Here is a 24,043-nt window from a genome sequence, read left to right on the forward strand (position 1 = left end):
CCCCTCCCCCCCCCCCCCCCGTTGATTTCAGAAGAAATTGATCAGGTTTGGTAAGGGCAGACGGTGTCAGCACACTCGAGACTATGTATTGTGGTTATGGTGTTTAGTTTGAGGAGTAATTCCTTCGGAATCTTTTATTCGGTAGAGCACATAGTGATTTTAATGGTGGTCTAGCCTACAGATGATGTCTACGTGTGTCGACCATGACCTGTAGAACAGATCTTCCTAGTGTCACAGCAGGAATCGATCGTGGAAGGGCACGAGACGTAATGAACATGGCTTTGCACTTGTCTATGTTACCCTCTACTTTTTTTTTGAAAGCCAGGTTGACATAAAGCTCAACTTTCTGTTTTGTGCTGCGACAGCCCGATGGATAGAGCGGTGGCAAGAAGAAAGGGATGCGTCGTCAGAAAATAATTTTGGTTGTGTACCGTACCACCTGCTAGTGGCAAGATCGTTAATGAAAAGTATAAAAAGCCTTGGTCCGATGACAGAACCTACTTCCTAAATAAGCACACGTTCACGGCTATTAGAGAAATAGCTGGGGAACCAGTTGAGCATGGGTCCATCAATCCCATATGTTTTTAATTTAGCAAGAGGTCCCGCGTGCCAGACCTCGTCAATGTTTTTTTAATCAATTCGCAGCCTACTATTTCTCCTATATCCATGCACTCTGACCACATAAGTCGTCTCAGTTGCAGAGTAGTGTTATTAATCAGTGTCGGGTATCGGGTTTATATGGCGAATTAGACGTTTGTTCCTTAGGGTTTCCATAAACTTTGACAATGCGCTGAGTAGGTATATAGGCCTGTAGTTGTTTGACAGGTGGCGGCTATCGGCTTTGTGATTACGATTACGTTCGTTCTTTTTCCAAAGCTGGAGGGTCGATTGGGTGGGGGCAGTCCATTTCATGTTGCAGGAGTGACTTCTAAAGTGGAGACAGTCCAATTCTTCTTGCATCAGTAGCTGTTTAGGTGGGGATTTGCCAGGTTTCTTTTTGGAGGATAAAGTGTTCAGGTTGGGACAGGCAATTTCCAACTGCCTCATATCCTTACACCCGCCCTTTGACCTCTAACAACAAGGACTGTATATATGCTCACACTAACTACCTGAAATTGCACCTGACTCAAATAATACTCAAAAGCGAGCATACGTGTATGTTTAACTACACGTACTTATCTCTAATTACTTTTATACTATACCTCAGGACCCCTGTGTTCTTTTTGAACTGCCTTTGGTCTTTCTGCTTTCAATCGTGAAAATAAATCTATGATTTTTAATTTATTGTGCAAATTAATTTTAATCTCTAAGCGGGGGTATTTATGTTCCTTAGGAAAAGAAAACATCGTTAGTAACGTACAGTGCAAGAGGATGGCTATGTTAAAGGATTACTGCAAATCTAATTCCCTAAAAAGTCAGGTGAGTTTATACCAAAGTGCCCTACACCTGCAATGTAAGTACCTACGCAAGGTATAACATTGAGTTGTACATTTTTTGGTGGTTGGCAGAATAGCGGACAAGTTTGTTGACTTAGATTGGTAGGGTGAATTCATGGGCATTTTGCATCCATTAGTTTTAATCGACTCGAAAGTAAGTATGCCTCTCATTAAATGTAAAGCTCGGTGTTCACTATTTCTTATAATGCCATGAGCACGTTAACAACCCAACCCTCGTATCAATAGAACAGAAAAAAAATCAAGAACTTTACTTTGGGCCCACAGTTGTTCGTATTAATACGTAATGTTGTCGTGGAACAGGCAAAAGCATTGTGCACAAACAATACCATTGTGCACCTACTTCAGATTGTTCTGACACATATTGTAAATCGCTTTTGATGTAACGTATGCGATAGGAACGCAATTTTTCGTTTCTATCCTCTAGGAATTTCCTCCACGGAATCGGTTTGTCGTCAATGAGAGATACAAACTCTTGTACTGCCAAGTCTTCAAAACTGGAAGCACGACGACTTTAACCATTTTACACAATCTTGAACACAATGAGCGAAGGTCTACTCACGACATGAGAGCAAAGCTCGAAGACCTACCTTTTAAGCGCCTGGCTGACTACACTGATGAGGAAGTTCGTTTGCGTTTAGAGACGTATTCTAAGCTCCTTATCGTCCGTAATCCACTAGAAAGGTAAGTCAATCTTGTCTATTGTTCTGCCATATCACATCATTAATACTGACCCATAATATTGACCCATGCATTTTAGGCTTGCCCCTTCTGCCTACCGTAACTAATTTTAGAATATATGATCACAGAAATTTTTGACAAGAATGTTAATATAATATTTGAAGATATACGTAACGTCATTTTACAGTAAATTGATGACTTCATATTACATGAAATTCATGTTACATTATAATATGGTCAAATAAGAAAAATATTTGACCCTGTTTTAATGTAACATGAAGTAAATATGAAGTCATCAATTTACTGTAATGACGTCAAAATGATGCAATAAAATGACTTAACGTATATCTATGATACCAGTTTTATGGTGGAGTTTTTATCCATCTCTTGTCAAAGATATACCTGATAAAGATGATACCTGTTGGTTCCTAGGTGCTTAGGCTTCGCTGCCTGTGGTGTAACCTTCCTGTCACTCACAGTAGTTTTTTCTTCTGCCAGCACAAATCCAACCGTGTCATCGATGTTTTATTAACAAGTAGTCATTGTTATTCTTTTATGTACACTTGCTACATATTTTATGCTTACCTTAAAGTTGTCATGAAATAAGCCTTTTCACAATAGACTTGCGTTATATTACATCGGAGTGCCGACAGATTTCTTACAAATCTCTTTTTTTTTGGCTTCAAACTTCTTGGACATGTACTATGCCAATGTGAGTTATAGGAGATTTGCAGGGATAATTTCCTGTACATTACTACTTCTTCCATATCGTTTATATTTTTGCATTTCATAAAGATTTCTGGGAATACTCTTTTTTTACATCATAATTATTCAGTTATATGTGAACATTAGAAGTAAAATGATTGCTTGCCATGTTATTTTAGAAAATGATGAACCTCAAAAGACCTACTTTCGGATTGCGAAGAAAGACTCGATTTGAATTAAACTTAAAATTTTAACCCCCATTTATTTGTTTAAAACTCATGCAAATATATGTAAAAAAAGGTTAACGTAACTTACGAAAAATTAAATTATGGTAAAAATAAAATTTGCTCATTGTGAATCTTGTAATAATATGCCTATTCTAGTTCTCAGAATCGTAATCACTTTTAATGAATTTCCAAGACTGGCGTCAGCGTGGCAGGATAAGTTCATCTTTGCCCCATCCGAATATTGGAGGAAGAGATATCATTCTATGGTGGAAACAATTTCACAAAATCCATCAGATGGACAAGTGAGTATAGTGCTCATGATAATTCATTCCTAAAATTTTATGCTTCGTTATAGAAGTAAAAAGTACTGTGAAGTATTGTGACCTCAGTATGAAAACAACCGGATTACGTTAACCCTATCCGGGCTGGGGGGGGGGGTAAAAGTGTCCGCAGCAAATTTGACGACGTATAGCTCCCGAACGACTTGTGCTAGAACAACCAAAGTTGGTGACTTTCCCTAGAATATAGTTTATAGAACGGGTTTCTGAAAGGCATATTTTACAAAAATCACTAATTTTGGATTAAACACTGGGATTTTAAGATTTTCTTGATAAACTTAACGTTTTATTATATAGCTGTAATGTCTAACACATCTTAGATGAACGTTTGCAATTAAATAATATTAAAGAATTATAAACTATTAGATTATGTTAATGAGATGACGTCATTATTCAAAATTCAAGATGGCCGGCAATATCATTATGAAAAGTATAACCAGGTTATTTTTAGTCGGATTTTATCACTACTTGCTATTTTCTTACATGAAACATTCATGTGAGCGTTTTCAATTCATTTTATTACTAGCATTTTATGTTGAAAAAAATGCATCTTAAGACATGTAAGATTCAAAATCTAAGATGGTGGATAGCTAAACTACAAATGAACAGTTACTAAATGAACTTGTATTTTCTCTCAGCTGTATAGCTTGTAATGTATATATTATGCTATGTATGCATGTAATGTTGTGTGTGTATTGATGTTTTTTATGTAGACCACCGGAAGAATAGCTGGCAACAAAATGTTGTTAGCTAAAAAGTGGATCTAAATAAAGTGAAGTCAAATACGACGTCATTGTCTGACGTCATTTGACGTCATTTGACGCCGTTGCGTCAGCTTCTAACAACAGAAGTCTTATAACGCTTAAAAGTTAATAAGAATCCTTTATTGATAACTTTTTGAGTGAGATATTTAGGTATTATGGGAAATCCCCGTTTAAGCTAAAGAAATCAATTAATGACGTCATAATTACGTCATATTACCTCATAAAGATATAAAAGATTTTAAGAAATTATAAAACTTGACGAGCATAACACTCCCTGCAAATTTGGTGACCGTACAGTATGCCATTTTGAAAATACGAGGGGGAGGGGGGGGGACAAATGAGCCCCCCCCCCCAGTCCATGGAATGCCTAAAATGTCTATTTTTAATAGGGTTAAATCTTGAAATTTGTCTGATACAATAATATCAATCAAGTAACCAGAATAAGAAAACCTGAAAAGCAAAATTTTTTTCGAAAATTTAGACTGTCTTTTCCGGCCCGTGACCTTTAGTCAAGCAATACACACAGAAATTATAGTGGAAAATGGCGCACATTACAGAGCGTAAGTAGGCATACAACCACCAATTTTTTGTCAATCCTTGCGTATAATTTACTTAACCCTATTCAGACCGGGCTTTTTTGGTCATCCCTGGACCGAGGGGGGGGGGCTTTTGAGGCCCTCCACTTCTAAGTCCTCTAACTCTAGAACGACGTGTCGTAGGGCCACAAAATTTTTAGGAGATGATATCGACATAATATCTGATAAGTATTTGACGTTTGACGTTACGTTGACGTAAGATGACGTAATTATAACGTCATCAATTTGATTATATTGGCCGGACCCATGAAAAAAGGGTATTCTCAGACAACTTCAAGTTATACTACAAAAATGTAACAACAAGTGCAGATAACAGAATAATAATGTTTATTGCGACTTTTAATGCCAATAGCAACATCGATGACGTCATATTGACGTCATAAAATGACGTCATGCACATCTAAGATACGAGTTGGGCTCCGCCATATTATGTCCACTACCTTGATTTTTTAAAACTACTTTTTTTGGAACAAATAATCACAAAGGGCAATTGAAATAGACTAAATTCATTCATTTAGATGGTTTTTGATGAAAAGATACCAGGTAGTTACAAATTATAAGGGATAATTAGCTTGTAATTCTTGATCTGGCCATACGGTCCGCCATCTTGGATTTTGGGCTGATGACGTCATCAAATTAGCATAATTTATGCATATATGATTATGGAAGATATGCTAAATAATATAAGATTTTATTTATGTAACAAAATAGCAGTAATATAGCAAATAAATGTGAAAAATACATTGTTAGAACCAAAAATAGTGATTTTGGGCAAAACTGCCTGTCAGCAAACGGTTGCCATGGCAACACAAAAAAACGGAAAATTTGTCAAACTTCGTGAAATTGTTGCAAACAATATTTTAGAAAAACTCACCAAATTTGGTGGCTTTAGCGTAAGGCGTTCTGGCGTTATAGTACATCGAAGTTGGCGCGGGCCTCAACCCCCCCCCCCCCCCGTCTGAATAGGGTTAACTTAAATCTACATCAACTAAACAAAAAACTGTCCTTTTGAAATTGGTGTATTAATATCTGAATATTACTAACAATCTTAGATCATTTTTTTTACAAATCTGTTGGAATCGAAAATGTCTTCCAAAATTTTGGTGCAAGCTACGAGAAAACCACCCCACCCCTATGCAGATTATATATTGGAACAGAGGACCTTGCTTAAATGCCCATTTTGATTCAATTTTGACATTCGTAACAACGAAATAATAAATTTGCTTTCTTGTCATTTCCTCAGACCAAGAAGTACGCTTTTTGCTAAACGTATTTTTTTAATGGCCCATGTATATTTTTATATTTTTCGGCAAAAAACAATGATTTATATGGTTACTTTCCAATGACCAGAGGAGTCAACGACACCATGGTTGTAGATTCACACCGCAAGACTTTAATTTATCTTGCAGGAGCAGGCATGGGCCTTTCTATAACTTAATTTAGATAGGCCGATAATCCACTATCTAGAATCAATATTCTAAAGAAGAATGCGATAACCAATCAGCTACCATAATGGTATATTGACGAGTTAAATGACGCACGCGGGACATTTTTGAAATTCAGTTATGACTGGGTTGCTTATACAAAAGAATATGTTTTTAGTAAAGATATTTCTGGACTGATCTTTTTTGCAAAATAGACCACTCATGCACAAGGAAATTTTGTAAGATTCAGTTTTGGCTAACTAAGATTTTTTAAGCAGAATTGTTTCATTTTGCACATGGGGATTTTTGAACAGTCTATGGTTGCATGGGAGGAGGGAGAGGGCTGAAATGTGCTGTATTTCTTCTTCAGGAAATGTCGGCCTTTCTAGTTTATGTTGCGTTTGTATAAAAATATCTGTGTCAACTCTGATAATCATTACTTTTATATTCTATTTGGGTTCTCCAAAGATTACACCTGAAGCAACTAACAACAAGCAATATCCACAAGTTCCATTTACTGCTTTCATTAAAGCAGTTGCTACAAACAAGACGGAGTGGGAGGATCCACATTGGCAATTAATATCCAATCTATGTGCTCCTTGTTTAGTAAGTATGTTTCGTATTATGTTAGTGTGCACATGATTGACTGCCATCCATTATAAATAAATGCACTTGTATGAAGAGGTTATAATGGAACTGTAATCTGAATGCAATCTTAAAATGACTATCATTTTATGCAACCCTATATGCAATTCGATTTCAAAATGATTCCCAATGAACAAAGAAAATAATGAAATGACAGAACTACCCATTTATTTGGTCTATTTACCATTTTGAAAGTTTCTTTGCGTTACTACGTTAGTAGCCTCCGTCACCGGCGTCTCTGGGGCTATATCCTTTTTTCGGGGATTCGTGGATAGGCAATTTTTAACCGAGAATACGCCGTGAAAGGAAAAATATGCCGGGAAATGAAAAATGCCGGGAACGGAATATACGCCGGCAAGCTTGCTCTGGCAACCAGCATGCCTGCTAGTCTTTGACAAGAACAAAGACCCATTAAAAAAAAAAACTTATAACCATTTGGTACGGATGTCCGAACTTCTCGCCATAAACGCTACCGTCGCGCAATGACTCTCAGCTTTGAAACGGTCGCCAGGATAACACAATGCAAAACACGGCTTGTTTGAAGACAAGCTCTTTAACTCGGCATTTACGAAATAGCAACGGACAGCCAGAAAAACAAATCTGGAACTTCTCCGGCAGAGGGAAAGACGATCCCAAGCCATTGTTGCGGTCGTCCGGAGTCAGATATTATTTTGTTTGCCTCACTTTTGTCCAAGGCGCTGTGCTACCAGATTTTGCCATTGATTGCCAGAGAACAGACCTTGGTCATTGTCAAAAATTTGCCCCGCAGGCCCTTGTTGCGTGTGTATTTTCTAGTACCCGATCGACCTTCTTTTTCTGGATCTCGAACGCCCTCCTCCGCCATAATTTTAGATCGCAGGTCGGATAAAAAAACGCCCTTGTACTAATTGACACACATTAAACCCTCAAGCACCCGACCTTTTTTTGCGACTAAAATGACCGAGCGGGGTCCAACTGGACCCCAAAATGTTTTGTTCATAAAATCTCAGTACCATTTCTTATCGGCGATCTTTGTATATACATTGCTTCGTCAATGTAAGAGGAAGATTTTGAGATGTTAGGGTGTTGCTTATTCCAACTCATTATCATAATTTATGCAAAAGTTCAGAAGGACCACGTTGTGCACTAAACCTATTCCGACCAGATAGGGGAATTTTGAGGCCCTCAGTAACATTTATGTCGCATAACTCATGAACGGCTAGAGCTAAAGCTACGAAACTTGGTAATTTATCACAAAATATTGTTTGCAAAAGTTTTTAGTCAATAAAGTAAGTTTATCACATTTGGGGGTTGCCATGGCAACCATATTCTAACAGGCATATTTTTGCCAAAATTTGACAATTTCAAGGTTGACAAGGTTTTCTTGGTAAACTACACCTGTTTTCTGACACCAATTAAATTTTATGAAATTCAATGTAATTTTCATGACTTAAAATTTATAATTTATGCTTATTTCATGACGTCATTGGTCAAAATCCAAGATGGCCACCCTGATTAGGCAAATGACGTCATAATGTCGTCACATTACATGTTGATGACACAGAAATTATTGTGATGATTTAAGTTTACATTCTCTTTTTTGTCTGAAAGTTTGGCAGTTATACTATAAGTGTTTAAAGAGTTAGCCTCCAAAGTTTGTTTTAAAAACTGCACATTTTTGCTGGGGTCCGTTTGGATCCCAGAGGGACTAAACACAAACTTTCTTTATAATTTCCACATTATTGTACCAATCTATGCGAAAACTTAGGAGAAGGTATACGACATATTGACTGACAAAGTCACGGAATGATTTTTTCTTCAGATCAAAAATGTTTAAATGGCACTTCAAAATGTACACCTGGGGTCCAAATGGACCCCACTCGGGTGTTTCAGGGTTAAGATTTAAAAAACGATTTCAAGCAATAGTTCTGTAGTGTTAAGAACGGTAATGGTCTTGCACGAAACAATTAGCATATTTCTGGCACGCTTCAGGGCGACCGTACACTATTTCTTCTCACGACACTGTGAATAACATCTCGCCGATACATTCATTGGCCTTCTGAATTTTCCCTTTCTCTGCATATTTTCTGTTCCCGGCGTATTCCCGGTTAAAAATCGCGAAATAGAATTACTTTTTATTCATCTTAAGACGCTGGTGAAGGAGGCTATTACATTAGAGGGTTGTTAGATTGTTGGTTTATAAAAAAGGCAACATTGAGAAAATCGAAATATACACACATCATTCATAATTTCTTCTGCTTGACTTTTTTTCAGATTAACTACGACTTTATCGCCCACACGGATACCATAGCGCAAGACTTCCCGCTGTTTTTCAAAAAGGCTGCAATTGTTGGTCGGGATGACCTCTTGCCAGAAAACAGACAACAAAAAGCCGAAAAAATGTTCTGGGAGCTTTACAAGCAGATTCCCATGGGAGATATGCGACGGATTAAACAAAAGTTCGATGCAGATTATGAAATGTTTGGATTTAGCTTTAATAATGACATCACCCGTTTATTAGATTAATAATGATCCTTTTTGGACTGACGATTTAGTCAATTATTATTTTTTCTATCTAATCAAGCAATGCTTGTGTATGATATAGACGTGTCGATGCAAACTTTTTATTGTGATTTGGTTCATGTAAATCTTTACGTTATTATGACGCAATCTATGGCTTAAACCGTCTAAATGGAGAATTTCCGTTCAACTAAAATTATGAAACAAAATATTGACTATGAAAGGTACCTTATTGGTTCTATTGTTATAAAGTCTTCAATCGGCAATGGCGACCTCTTAGACGTTATGTTTTAGGCTTTTTTGTCTGTCTGTCTGTCTGTCAACAGCATAACTCGAGAAGCCCTGGATGGATCCTGGTGACATTTGGTTGGTGGGTAGTGGACGGGGAAATAGGGCCCAATTCGAAAATTGGGCCCCATGTGGCTTGCTAAAGAACTATAGCGGGACTTCTATGTTTCAAATCTCGTCTTTAGGACAAGATGTGTTCGTGATTTTTTAAAACCCTTTGGGTTAGAGACTTATTGCTGTGACTTTGAGTCCCCTAGCGACTTTTTTTAGAACTACAGGTACAGGTTTACTTTCAAAGTTTCGAAGAAAACAACTTGAGAATGTGTTGACGGATCATAATGATTTTTGGTATTAAGATGGCCTAATTGACGACTAGCACAAGAGAATACAACTTATGCAAATCAACAGCTTATTTGCATAATTATTGAGGACGGTTTCATAAATTCAATACATTCCATGATAGGAATTTCAAACTTGTCACATATATAGTTGCGGCAGACAGAAATGTCAAACATATTTATAATGCAAATGATGACCACATCTGCATGATAATTGAAATAATATGAATGTAATGACGGATCTTCGTAACTTTTGTATGCAGATGGTGAATACTTACATAATGTTTTAAATATAATTTGCATGGTTAATAAAGAAAGTTTTAAATCCACTGCATTCTATGAACGGTCTTTCAAACTTTCAAACATTTGTATCTGTGAAAGAGAGAAATGTTGAAATATATCAATTTTTCAAATGAAGACATCATTTGAAGATACTTGAAGAGACAAGGGAAAAACGGATGTTCATTGTTTTAGGCACTTAGGTAGCTCAGGTAAGGATGTTCATGATAGCTAAAATTAATAAGGGGCACTGGCAGCAAGAAGGCAGCCATTTTTTCTGGAGAGTAAGCCCTCCATTTTTTGTTGTTTATTTCTTTTTCAGCAGATTTCTTAGTCAGTCTGTGCACTTCTGACAGCTTCGGAAGTACTAGGGTACAACTTGTACTGAACACTACGCTTAAGTTTTATGTAAAATAGATTACTAAATTTCCAAATCGGAAGCCTTGTCAGTCCCCGCCATGTTAGGGAGGGTAGGCTGAGTCGGGTAGGAGGCATCGCCAGTCAAAGGACAAGTTGCTGAGTCCTGGAGACTGTCACGCTTGCTGTTGGTATGTAGAACAGTAGGATGCTTTGCTAATAGTTAATGCTTATTCTTTTTGACAATTGTAAGGAAAGCGTTGTTGCCAATTACGGCACTCGCGTACGGTAAATTATTGCTTTATTTTGTGGATTACTCGCACCTTGCTGTAAACATGGGCAGTCCTCTGACTATGTACCTTATCATTGTTGCATATGGTTTTCTGACATTTGTAAGCCCTGTCACTGGCCTAAGCCGCACAGCAGACAACAATGTGTATGGTACTTACAATCTAGAAAATAACTTCTCTGCAGTCAGACATGGCACCTATGTGCTAAGCCTACTGATACCAGATGTTACCAAAACAACATGTCAGAGTAGTTTAGTTGTCGATTTTATTATCCTGTGTTTTACACTCTGCTTCTCCTTTCTGGAGATATAGCCATAAATCCTGGACCAGCTAAGCTGAGGCAAACAAAAGATTCATGTGCGGTATGTCAAAGAGGAGTCAGGACAGGAGTAGAGTGTGAGGTATGTACCAAAGGTTCCATCCCACCTGCGTAGGCATGTCTAAAATGTTCTTTCAAACATTATTAAAACATAATAATCTTGAATGGTCTTGTCACAGGTGTGATTTTGCACGCCCTTCGCATCTCGCTGACGTTGAGTCTGAACTCCCAACAATCTCAGTTACACCTTTATCCCCTATTTTAGATCCCTTACTTCCACATCCCACTTTCCCCAGTAAACCTAGAAAGAACGGGGATGTTGGTGGCACATCAAAATATTAGGAGCTTACCAGCCAAACAAGTGTACCTTGAGGCTCTTGTCCAGGAAAGTGACATGGATGTTCTTGGTCTCACAGAAGCACACCTAACTAGTGACTATCCAGACAATGTATTAGACCTACCTGGATACACTTTGTTACAAAATTACAGGGAATCGCGTCACGGGGAAGGTGTAGCCATGTACATAAAAAAACATCCATTGCCCATCTTGAAAGAAATGACTTAAAGACTGAAGGACTGGAAGCACTTTGGATTGAATTGATACCGCCAGTGGGTAAGCATTTATTGATTTGTTGTATTACAGACCCCCGTATGACACAAAGTTCTTTGAATTGTTCAACATCAGTTCAGAAAAGGCCTTAGATGACAACTTAGAGGTCTTGATCATGTGGGACTTAAACTGCGATTTTCTTGCAAACACAGGCAACTCCAATAAACTGAAATTCCTATGTGACCCTACATGGCTTGACTAATATAGTGCAATTGCCCACTAGAGTCACTGAAACATCTGCAACCTTGATTAATGTAATAATTACCTCCAACACAGCAAAATACACAGCAGGGGGAGTTTATAGCAATTGTCTTAGTGACCACCACATGGTCTATACTAACAGGGGGTGCAAAAGAGTGAAACCTAAGCCACAAATTATTTCCACTAGAATTTTCAAGAATATGGGCGAGTTAAGCTTCTTAGTGGACCTTGCTAGTACACCATGGCTCACAATAGACATCTTTGACTCTGTACACAATAAGTAGGAAAAGTGGAAAAATGTCTTTAATAATGTGTGCAATGTACATACCCAGTAAAGAAATTCAGGGTTAGAGGTGACAGCTGTCCATATTTGCTGACAGAAGAGGTGAGACAGTCCATGCATGCACGGGACCATGCAAGGCAAACGGCTGAAATGACTCAGTCCCCTGCTGACTGGGATGCTTACAGAAAGCTGCACAACAGTGTAAAGAAAAACATAGTGGACTCCAAAAAGACCACTGCACATATATGATTAACAGTTCGGCTGGTAGCAAAAACAGTCTTGTTGATATATGGAAATCTCTAAAAAGGTTGACTAGAAGCCATAAGTCATGTGCGATACCCAGCTTGGTAAACAATGACATGCACTTAGCATGATGCGGCAAGTCAACCCACTTGTGACAAAGGCAGCACTCTTAACAATGTCTGGAAACGTTTTTTCTACCTCATATTACATACTGTTCCTCAGTGTCGGACGGAGCCAGTTCAGTGCGAATCCAAAGGCTGCAGAGGATGCAGAACGGAGTGGGCAAACTTATTCTTGTTGTTCGGTCCAGAACTCCAACTACTGTAGTGCACCATCTCCTTGGGTAGAAAGATGTACAATCTGTACACAATACGCATGAACTCCTGGTAGTGTACAAGTCGCTTAACAACATGCTACCAGCCCACATGGGTGAACTTTTTATGACATGCCGCGAAAATGCAGCCAGAGCTACCAGACAATCTTCAACCCTGAAGTTGATTGCGCCCCGTGTGAGCAGGGAGTGTGTGAGGAGGTCAATGGCGGTGTCGGGTCCTGCAGTATGGAACGTCATCCCAGAAGATGTACGGAGTTTTCCCTCCTTGCGAGCCTTCCGACATGGATTGATTTCGAACTGTTAGCTGATATTGATATTATGAGTTTGAATTTGATATTATGATTGTACTTAGTGTAATTAGCTGTATTAATTTTTTTATTTGTTTATTTTCTCCCGTGACACCTCCCCTAAACTGGTCCTCTAGGAAGATCGGCCTACATGTTGGCCGATAGGGCTTACCAGTATAAATAAATGTGAACTGAACTTAACTGAACTGAATGAATAGATTTGGGCAAAACTAGTATGTCTTTTGCATGACATTTACAAAAGCTCTGACTGTTTCATGGAAGTATGACGTAATCAAAATTTAACAACTCAAAAATTGTCTGACTTTATCAAATTACATATAAGATAAAATGAAATGGGTAACGCTTTCATGTCTACAGAAAACATTCTACATTTATAACAAGCATTAAGGATAAAATTACACATGGTTTAGAAACTATACAAACACCTAGAAGAATAAAATTTATAAGAAATGACTATAAGTCTTGATTTCTGCTTTTTTTTTTATTGAAGAACATGCAAAATTACACACACAGTGGTGCCGCACTCAAGCTAAAAGCTTAATATGTTCACGGCACCACTAACGAAATACAATAAATAATACACAACTAAAACACAAAAGTACGGGAATCGCCATTATAACAGAGATAAAGTAAACGTAATAATAATACAAGTTAATAATACAAACATGGTGCCGATATTGAACAATACAGTATTGGAGTTATGACAAAAGAACGTAATTATACAAAACGTTTGGTTTCTAATAAATACATCTGGGCAATATACAGCACATTGGAATTGTCAGTGGAAGAGAGGAGGGGTGAACCCCTAATCAATAAATGTATAACAGCTGTTTCAGACAAGGCATCAATATTGAGAGTTGAAATATTCAAATTTTTTATCTAATCAAATAAAAGCAAACGTTGATTAACATAGTTAGGGCAGTGCAATAGGAAGTGAGAAATAAAGTTTTGAGCGGTGAGGAATCCCCCGCGTATACGTAATTGTAAACAGGAGCAGATTTCCCGCCATGCGGTAAACACGTGACGCAATCTGATTGGTCCAAACATTTTGATACCACAGACAAAGGAAAACAAGAAACAGGCTTGTGTGACTCTCCTGAGGTCACTCTCCTAAGCACGGGCGGACCATGCGGTGATATTGTTTTGGCCTCCGTGACCAATTTTATGAAACTGAGAAGCTCGGTATGTGGTCCCGATCCAGCACTGTCTGTGTATTCCCCGGGCGGGCATGCCATTCTCCATCTTGCGGAGAGACACGCAGGGCCCTGCCCTGAAATCTCCCCTCACCCACACTTGTCATGTTTATTACATTATGATCAAGTTCACGTTTATGCATTTGTTACGTAATTAAACAGCTGTGTTCCGCAAAACATGATCATCTACTCTCGCGTATAGCAAAACTAATGATTCGTACGTGACACAGGTATTATGACTTTTATATGTGCTGACAGGCGATTTGTTCTGTAAGTGCGGCACAGATATTATAACTTTTAATAGTTTTATATGTGCTGACAGGCGATGTGTTCTGTCCGTTTGGCACAGATAGTGTAACTTTTATATGTGCTGACAGGCGATTTGTTCTGTCCGTTCGGCACAGATATTATAACTTTTATATGTGCTGACAGGCGATTTGTCCTGTCCGTTTGGCACAGACATTATAATTTTTATATGTGCTGACAGGCGATTAGTCCTGTCCATGCGGCACAGATATTATAACTTTTATATGTGCTGACAGACGATTTGTCCTGTCCGTTTGGCACAGACATTATAATTTTTATATGTGCTGACAGGCGATTAGTCCTGTCCATGCGGCACAGATATTATAACTTTTATATGTGCTGACAGGCGATTAGTCCTGTCCATGCGGCACAGACATTATAACTTTTATATGTGCTGACAGGCGATTTGTTCTGTCCGTGTGGCACAGATATTATGACTTTTATATGTGCTGACAGGCGATTAGTCCTGTCCATGCGGCACAGACATTATAACTTTTATATGTGCTGACAGGCGATTTGTTCTGTCCGTGTGGCACAGATATTATGACTTTTATATGTGCTGACAGGCGATTAGTCCTGTCCATGCGGCACAGATATTATAACTTTTATATGTGCTGACAGGCGATTTGTCCTGTCCGTTTGGCACAGACATTATAATTTTTATATGTGCTGACAGGCGATTAGTCCTGTCCATGCGGCACAGATATTATAACTTTTATATGTGCTGACAGGCGATTAGTCCTGTCCATGCGGCACAGATATTATAACTTTTATATGTGCTGACAGACGATTTGTTCTGTCCGTGCGGCACAGATATTATGACTTTTATATGTGCTGACAGGCGATTTGTCCTGTCCGTTTGGCACAGACATTATAATTTTTATATGTGCTGACAGGCGATTAGTCCTGTCCATGCGGCACAGATATTATAACTTTTATATGTGCTGACAGACGATTTGTTCTGTCCGTGCGGCACAGATATTATAACTTTTATATGTGCTGACAGGCGATTTGTTCTGTCCGTGTGGCACATATATTATGACTTTTATATGTGCTGACAGGCGATTAGTCCTGTCCATGCGGCACAGATATTATAACTTTTATATGTGCTGACAGGCGATTTGTTCTGTCCGTGTGGCACAGATATTATAACTTTTATATGTGCTGACAGGCGATTTGTCCTGTCCGTGTGGCACAGATATTATAATTTTTATATGTGCTGACAGACTATTTGTTCTGTACGTGTGGCACAGATATTATTACTTTCATATGTTCCGGCAGATGAATTTTTCTGACAATTGTGTATTACCAAAATTCTGAAAACTGATTTTTGCACCTCCGCTAAGTGCTTTGTTAACAAATGTCATGATAGACTCGCTGAAGCCTTGTTTTCACTGGGCCGCTATATTGCTCTCGTTACATACCTCTATTTATATGAATTTTAAAACTATGAGGGGTGTCATGACACCTTGATGCGCTTATTCTTTTATTTTCCAACAAACATTCTACAATGCACTCAAGGTACTTTTAAACAACCCGTACACGCAAACAATCTACTTATGTGAGGTTTAATGATAACAGGTTCTGCCCTTTTTCCCTGTCTCCCTTCGCATCTTGCTCTGTGCTGGGCGTGTTGGCTCACAGTTTAGTGAGCTTATGGTGGCTTTGGTTGACAAGTTGTAATTTGATAAAAAGTTTTACATACTTTCCTTATTGTCCAATGTCACGAATACGTGTAAGATCAATGTGTACTGCTTAATAGATATTAGTAAATCCCTGGGGATTTACTGCGTGCACAAGTGGATTTGTGTGTACAATTAGCTACAACGCTGTACTTGTCATGTTTATTACATTATGACCAAGTTCACGCGTGCACGTTTATGCAGTTGTTACGTAATTAAACAGCTGTGTTCCGCCAAACATGATACTTTTTCCATGTCGTTTTTGGTGTCCTATTATTAAGCTGGGATTCCACAAAGTGTAAAACGCTTTTTGCCCGGAGGCAAAATACTTTCACATCGACACCCGCAGGTACAGGAAGGATTATCAACTAAGTTACGAACAGATAAACTATAATTTAGACTGTGGGTGCCGACACGAAGGCGCGTAAGAAGGACACAGGAGTACCTAGGACCGGAGCTATAATATGTTGGAACAACAGGACGTACAGACTTGATTAAATACTTCTTGAATAAATGGAGGCTCAACGAGCGAATACTTAAATTAAGACAGTTCCACTGCTGAATTGAGTATGGTACAAAAGATTTTAGAAAACGATTGGTATTACAAACTGGCATTTGAATGTTTGATTTGTTACGAAGGTTGTAAGGCGTTGCCTCCGAAACAGCCGGTGGTAACAAGTCAGTCAAATACCGTCGGGTTAGCCCATTGGCAATCTTATAAAATAAAAGAAGAGAATGGACATAACGTCGCTCGAATAGTTTTTCCCAGCCGAGTTCCTGAAGGACGGAAGAATATGATGACCCCCTCACGGCGCCAGATACCGTGAGGGAGCATTCATATTGCAGCCTCTCGATAAGTTTAGAGTCAGAATCAGAGCAGCTGTGCCAAACAACATCGGCGTATTCTAGAGACGGTCTTATAACAGTCTTATAAATATTTTCCAAAATTTGGCGGGGGAGCTTACATTTTAAGTTTTTAATAATGGATACCTTTTTGAAAACCTTCGCAACCATTTGGGTAATATGAGTACTCCATGACATGTTGGACGTTAAAACAACACCAATATGCTTATGATGTTTCACCGTTTGAATAACTGAATTACCAAGAAAGAGAGGAGGGTGCATTGGTGGAACTTTTTTCTTTGAAATACAGATTGTTTTTTCTTGTGTGCTGATCCATGCTGAAGATATGTTAAACTATAAATGTTATTTGCTTGATCAATAATTGAAATTCTGCTTGCCTGACTCTCTTGTTTGGTAATACTTGGCAAAGCATGATTATGATCAAAATGGTGAACTTTCAAGTAGATTCAAATCGTTGACATAGTTCCATATGTCCAAAACGATTGTAATCTGCAAGGAACGTCCAACTTTGAATAAGCTGATAAAAATATTCGCATAATATTTTCATTACTCTACTTAATCTACGGTACTTGAAAGTTCATCATCTACACAGGATACATTAGGACTATCCTGGAGTATGCAGCCCCCGCCTGGTCTCCCGGTCTCACTAAAACCCAAGAACGAAGCCTTGAGCGGATCCAAAGACGGGCGTGCCGCATCATTCTTGGTGACTCCTACGTAGGATACGACCTTGCACTCCAACGGCTAGGACTGCCACGGATGTCCGAGAGAAGGGAACTGTTATGTGTTAAGTTTGCTAAGTCACTCTTGAACTCTGAGTACAGAGACTGGCTACCTCCGCAAAGATTTCAGATAACTGGCCGCACTACCAGAAACAGTGAGAAGGTAGATTGCCCAGCAGCACGAACCAACAGATATAGGAACTCGCCAATACCGTACATGTGCCAACTGATTTAACAAGTATAGCCTGATACATGAGAGACTTTTGAACGAATTGAGTGACTTTTGAACACATCTTTTGAACAAATTTTATCGACTATTATATTGTGCATGTCTGTCCATAATAACCGAACACCTGTTGTGATTGTTATATGTAGTCTAAGACCAATGGTCCTTTATTCGTGATAAAAATCGTATTGTTAGCAATTAAGATTTTGAACTATACTGTCTTTTTAAATTGATGCACTTAACTTATAGTGTATTTCTCCCTGGAGGATAACATGTAAATGCCAACACAGTTCAGACATAACTAAATGTCTGCAACGTGGTATGTTAATAAAGATTTCAAAGATTTCATTATGTACAAATATCAATTCTCTGTTGTTTACACAATACTGCGACTGTCATTCGAACAGATTCCTAGATATCGAAAATATGTATTCAACGATTAAAGTATGAGTTTGTGATATTTCATGTTGAGGTTGTTTTTTTTACAGAATTTACAAATTTGGTTTTGATAATTAGATTTGAATGTTTTCTTGTCACACTATATTCTAACATCCTAATAATCGTATGTTACATTAATAATTAAGTAAACATTATTTATGCTAACTTGATGACGTCAAAATGCAATGAGATGGACTGGGTCATTACCGACGATTATCTCAATTTTTTTCAGAGCACATTCATATGAACGCTTGAAGTCTACTTTGAATGAGTTCTGAGTTCTCATGTACACAAAAATTCAAGATTGTCGATCACATCAAGTGCATTTATGACGTCAGTTTCAGGCGTCAAGGCTGTCGTCATTTGTTGTCAACATATAACAGCAGGTCGAAATATCAGTAATATTTTACCATCCGTTTCGACTTTATTGCAGGCACTTGGCCCATATGACATGAACAAATTTTAAAAAAAAAACAAGCAATACAACAACACAGATAAGGTTTTTATAGTAAAAAGTAAAATGTAGCGAATCAGCTAATACTGTTGTAGACGTGATTGACGTAGTACGTCCAGAATAAGCGGTGAATGAATGCATCTAAATGAAAAAAAGGAAAGATGAAATCGAATTTGGATATAACAATGCGTTATAAAAAAATACTTTAGTCTTATTTTCCTTATCTCAAAATTGTATAATCCGTGTGAGTGAAAAAAAAAACCAAAAAAAACGTTTGACTAGAAAATCGTACCCGGGCTAAACTGACATCACAACTAAACAGAATGTATGGAGAAACAATATGAACAAAAAAGGAGATGCGTGACTCCTGGAGAGGTGAACCGGCATTTTCATAGCAAGGAATTGGCTCTAGTATAAAAGTCTCTGACGTGAAAGCTAATCAATTTTTTTATCAAATAGGTAATATGTAGTCTGGTTAACCAGGTATTTTACAGATAAAAACACATTGCAATTATGTACCATAAACGGTTACTAAAAAAGTTCAATTTAAACTTACCACATGGAAAATATACACATTGTTTTTTTTGTCGCTGAACAATATTTACTTTTTACAAACATGTGACAGAGGGACAGATGATACATAGTACGTCATCTCCAATTTCACAGTCACCATTTTAGTGATACACTCAAAACTGGCCCCTTATCAAACCAAATAGAGGCATAGTTGCGAAAGGCACTTCAGACGCAGTTTGGAGGATATCGAATATGTACGGGATCAAAGTCAGGGTCAAGAGCACAAGCAGCTTTTCTTGTTTGATCAAGTGATTTTCATGGAGACAAATCCTGGTGAAATAATTAAAGTGAAAGTAATCGAGTATCCGAGATGTGGACCATCGCATATACTAGCATAAATTCAAGGGTCAAAATATCATGACGGACTTCCCAGCAGACGAAACCTTCGTGCCCGAAGCTCAAAACATCAAGACTTACGGTTCTTAGCCCGAACATGGGACGTCTTCAGATAGCACTGAAAGCGACACGCACGAGGGAGCTGCCGATGTGAAGTCAGATTATTGCGCCGCCAAATGCATGAGAGGCCAGGAAGTGCGGTTTCACACTGCAGGGGAAGAGCAAGTATATCGCAGCGAAGATTACTATGGCAAGGACCATTAGAGAAGCTAAAATATGTTTTGAAGTAGCCGATTGGACAAAAAAATGTAAATTAAAAAAAGATTTTCAATTATTTTCTTTGTTTTCAATTTAACCGACTCTTTTACAGTTTGGTTGTATATAAAAAATGTATAAGTGAACCTTTAAAATGAGCTTTATTTGCCTTTATTGGCTTAATGAGATTGAATATTCCCACACTCCATAGAGACCCGTTAGGAATCCTTAAGATAATGATGCAGCGGCAAGGTATCGCAGAAAGTTTGTGCACGCACTACAGCAGCAACGCAGTTCGTAGTGTCGTGGTATTAGCTTCGAACCTTCAGAAACTTTTACAGCAGGTAAATAAAAACTTATGTTATTGTAACTATATGGCTAGCAAAGCTTGTAAAAGTAAGCAAATCACGGTCAATGTCTGACCAGAGCTTCACGTCTGAACGGCCAGCAATGGCGGAAGGGCGTTCGCTGTATCAGGTATCAGTGCAATGTACGAAAAATAGACGCCAATTCCGACCAAGTTGAATGAACTTGCAAACTAATCATAATTCATTATACAGATGGTGTTCCAGTTCGTTCACCTTGGTCTGAATCGGGGTCTATTCTTTTTACATTGTACTGGTGCTTGATATGATATAACGACCGTTCTTCCACCATTGCTGGGCGTGTGTCCAGAAGTGAAGACACTGGCCTTCGCTCATTTTCACACGCATTGCTAGCGAAATAATTACGCAGATATTTTTTTCTTGTTTCTTGTTGTAACCGTTTCTCATAAATGAAAGCTAATATTGACGCACTACGACTGATTGCTGCTGTTGTGCGCACTAAAACAATGCCATGTTTTTCTCGCTGCATATCATTAGCTTTAGGATTTCTAAAGGGTCTCTATGAAGTGTTTTATTTTTCGATCCCAAGGAATCAAGGAAGGAAAATAGCTCATTTGAAAGGTTCCCTTAAGCTTAAATTGCATATATTCATATAGTATAAACATAACTCCGACGGGGGGGGGGGGGGTGATTAACAGTGGCCGTGTCAATTCCCAAACGACAACCAAACTTGGTGAATTCTCCGAAAATCTTGTTGGATGATTTTGGATAAGTTGACGATTCTTCGTGAAATGTAGAGAGCGTCGGAGATGCCTTTAATGCTAAAAATACAAATCAGGGGCTAAAAGCTTATAAATACAAATACGTTTATGTTATGATGATAAAGAATATGGCATATGTAACTCAAAAGGAGAAAAAAATTAGGCTTAGTGTTAATGATATTTATATATATATATATGATTGTCCAAAATTCCTAAAATTCCCCAGCAATTTGTATCATCCTTTTGAAATGGAATAACTCAGGAAGTGGTTGCCTCCCATAAAAAGGGCTATTATTGAAAAGGGTTACTTTGCATTTAATTAATGAACAAAGTTTTTCCAGCCACATGGTTTCATTACTACTAGGGCACTTAATCATTACATATGTAACTAGAAAAGACAGAGATATTAATAGACGTTAATTATGCAAATTGTGGCCTAATTTAAATGTGGTCAAAGCTGATCCAACAACGTTTTGTTCAAATACATTTGTGATTCTTTTTTATGATTAGTATGTATGTATAGTTTCATTCTATAATTAGTTGTTAATAATTCTAGATCGTTATCATAGTTTATACAGAAGATCGTAAGGACCACATGCCTCCATCAAAAATGCTACACAAGTTCTGAGGGCTATGCCGGGAATTCGGATTTAAGATAACCTGAAAACCAATCTGATCATCAATAGGATGAGGGGAGGGCAATTATATTTCCACATGCGTATCTATATATGAAGATATTAAACATTCAGAATACTGTATTTAGATCTGTCTACTGTGTCAAAGACTTCCAATCCAGTTTTTACTGGAATGTGTAAGAAATTGCATTTTAGTCCAATTACACCATTCACGTTAGATATTGTATTGTGGTTGTGATAAGGGTGATGCAATTTATGATTTTCTAAAATACAAGGTACTTCACGACACCAATCTACCCGTGCATAGACGTTTGGAATTGTGAGCCCCTATATGTGGATGTCCCCAAGCCTGCCCCAAAATAGTTCAAAATTAATAACTTAACCACATAACTTCTGAGTCATCATTGAGCATGGAAATGTTTATTTAAGGAGTCGAACCCAATAACACAGGACCTAGAGTTAGCTTTTACTAGTTTTAGACTAGAGTAGACACCTTCGATATTGTTTTTTATACTTTGTCTGAATCGCTCAATTAGCCCACGGGCAAGAATGTGTTACAAACTTTGAATATAAAAATTATTAACCCTATCCAGACTGAGAAGGGGGGCTAAAAGTGACCTCGCCAACTTTGACGTCGTCAAGCTCCCAAACGGCTTATGCTAGAGCAACCAAACTTTGTGACTTTTCTTAATATATTGTTGGCAACAATTTGCAAAAAAAAGTGAGTTTGTAATTTTCGTGTTGCCAGGACAATGGGTTTCTGAAAGGCAAATCTGACAAAAATCACTAATTTTGGTTTAAACAATGTGATTTTAAGATTTTCTTCCTAACTTAACTTCTTTTCATATATCTTTGATATCCAACACATCTTAGTTAAACATAAATCATGCTCATGAAATTACGATATAATCTTATGATGCACAGTATAACCAGCTTATTTTCACTCGGATTTCATCACTACTTTGTATAATATTGCAGAAAACATTTACGTGAACGTTTTCAATTCATTACCAATGGGTTTTAGCGTTATATGTTGGAAAAATGTATCCTCCGACATTTAAGGATAACGGATACCTAAACTACAGATGACGTCAGTGTATCACGCTATTTAGACTTCGTTGCGTCGGCTTTTGACAACAGAAATTCTTCTAACACTTAAATATTGATAGAAAAACTTTTTGTTACTTTTTGTGCGAAATATTCATATATAGGTATACAGCATATTACCCCTTGCAAATTTAGTGATCGTACAGTAAGCAATTTTGAAAATATGAAGGGGGGGCGAATGAGACCCCCCAGGCAAGGGAACGCCAAAAAGCCAAGTCTGGATGATTTGACATACAGATATTCTGGAAACAATTTCACTAACTTAACCCTATCTAGACCAGGCTTTTTTGGGATCAGGAGGACCAGGGGGGGGGGCTCTTTTGACCCCCCCCCCTTCGTAATTTCAAAACGGCTTGGGTTACGATCACCAAATTTAGAGGGGATGATGTACTAGTAAAGTTTTACATTTTCTGTAATTTTGGTATCATTATGACGTAAGATGACGTAATTATGACGTCATAATGTCATATTTTGGGCTAAAATCGTCAAAATATGAAATTTCCGCTATAGTAAGATGTTTTGAACAAAATGATGACTATAAAGCTTATCTTATTGGTGTCTAAGTCTGCCTAGTCTTTTGTTGCCAATGACGACGACACTGACGTCTATATGACGTCAGAAAATGACGTCATTTGTCCGCCATCTTGGATCGACAAGCTTGAATTTTCTAAAATACGACTTTTTCCACATATAACCCCAAAACTCAATAAAAATTGACTAACAATGATCAAGTGATTGTGTTTTGTAAGAAAACAAAAGATTTTGACGGTATTTGAGTGAAAATTACATGTTTTTTTCGTTGAAAATGACATTGTCCGCCATCTTGGATTTTGACCCATGACGTCATCAAATTAGCATAAATTATGAATATTTGATTAGAAATGTAACTGAAAATTACACAGGATGTTAATGATTTCAATAAACAAGTTTGATCTAGCAATAAAACTATGAAATCCCATAATTCAAACTGAAATGAGTAAAT

General features: G+C 37.8%; 2 protein-coding genes across 2 annotated transcripts in view; one reads left to right on the forward strand and one right to left on the reverse strand.

Annotated features, from left to right (window-relative positions):
- The window catches only part of LOC118410918 (carbohydrate sulfotransferase 10-like), a 17,704-nt gene extending 4,067 nt beyond the window's left edge, over positions 1–13,637 (forward strand). The window contains exons 3-7 of the mRNA XM_035812829.1: positions 1,334–1,419; positions 1,882–2,138; positions 3,261–3,369; positions 6,658–6,795; positions 9,088–13,637. Of these exons, the coding sequence (XP_035668722.1) occupies positions 1,334–1,419; positions 1,882–2,138; positions 3,261–3,369; positions 6,658–6,795; positions 9,088–9,339 (842 nt within the window). The 3' untranslated portion in view covers positions 9,340–13,637. The remainder of the gene's footprint in view (positions 1–1,333; positions 1,420–1,881; positions 2,139–3,260; positions 3,370–6,657; positions 6,796–9,087) is intronic.
- LOC118410961 (homeobox-containing protein 1-like) overlaps positions 1–24,043 on the reverse strand; it is a 1,064,572-nt gene that overhangs the window by 814,030 nt on the left and 226,499 nt on the right. The window lies entirely within an intron of this gene.

Source organism: Branchiostoma floridae, chromosome 1 (assembly GCF_000003815.2).
Source record: "Branchiostoma floridae strain S238N-H82 chromosome 1, Bfl_VNyyK, whole genome shotgun sequence".
Classification (NCBI taxonomy): domain Eukaryota; kingdom Metazoa; phylum Chordata; class Leptocardii; order Amphioxiformes; family Branchiostomatidae; genus Branchiostoma; species Branchiostoma floridae.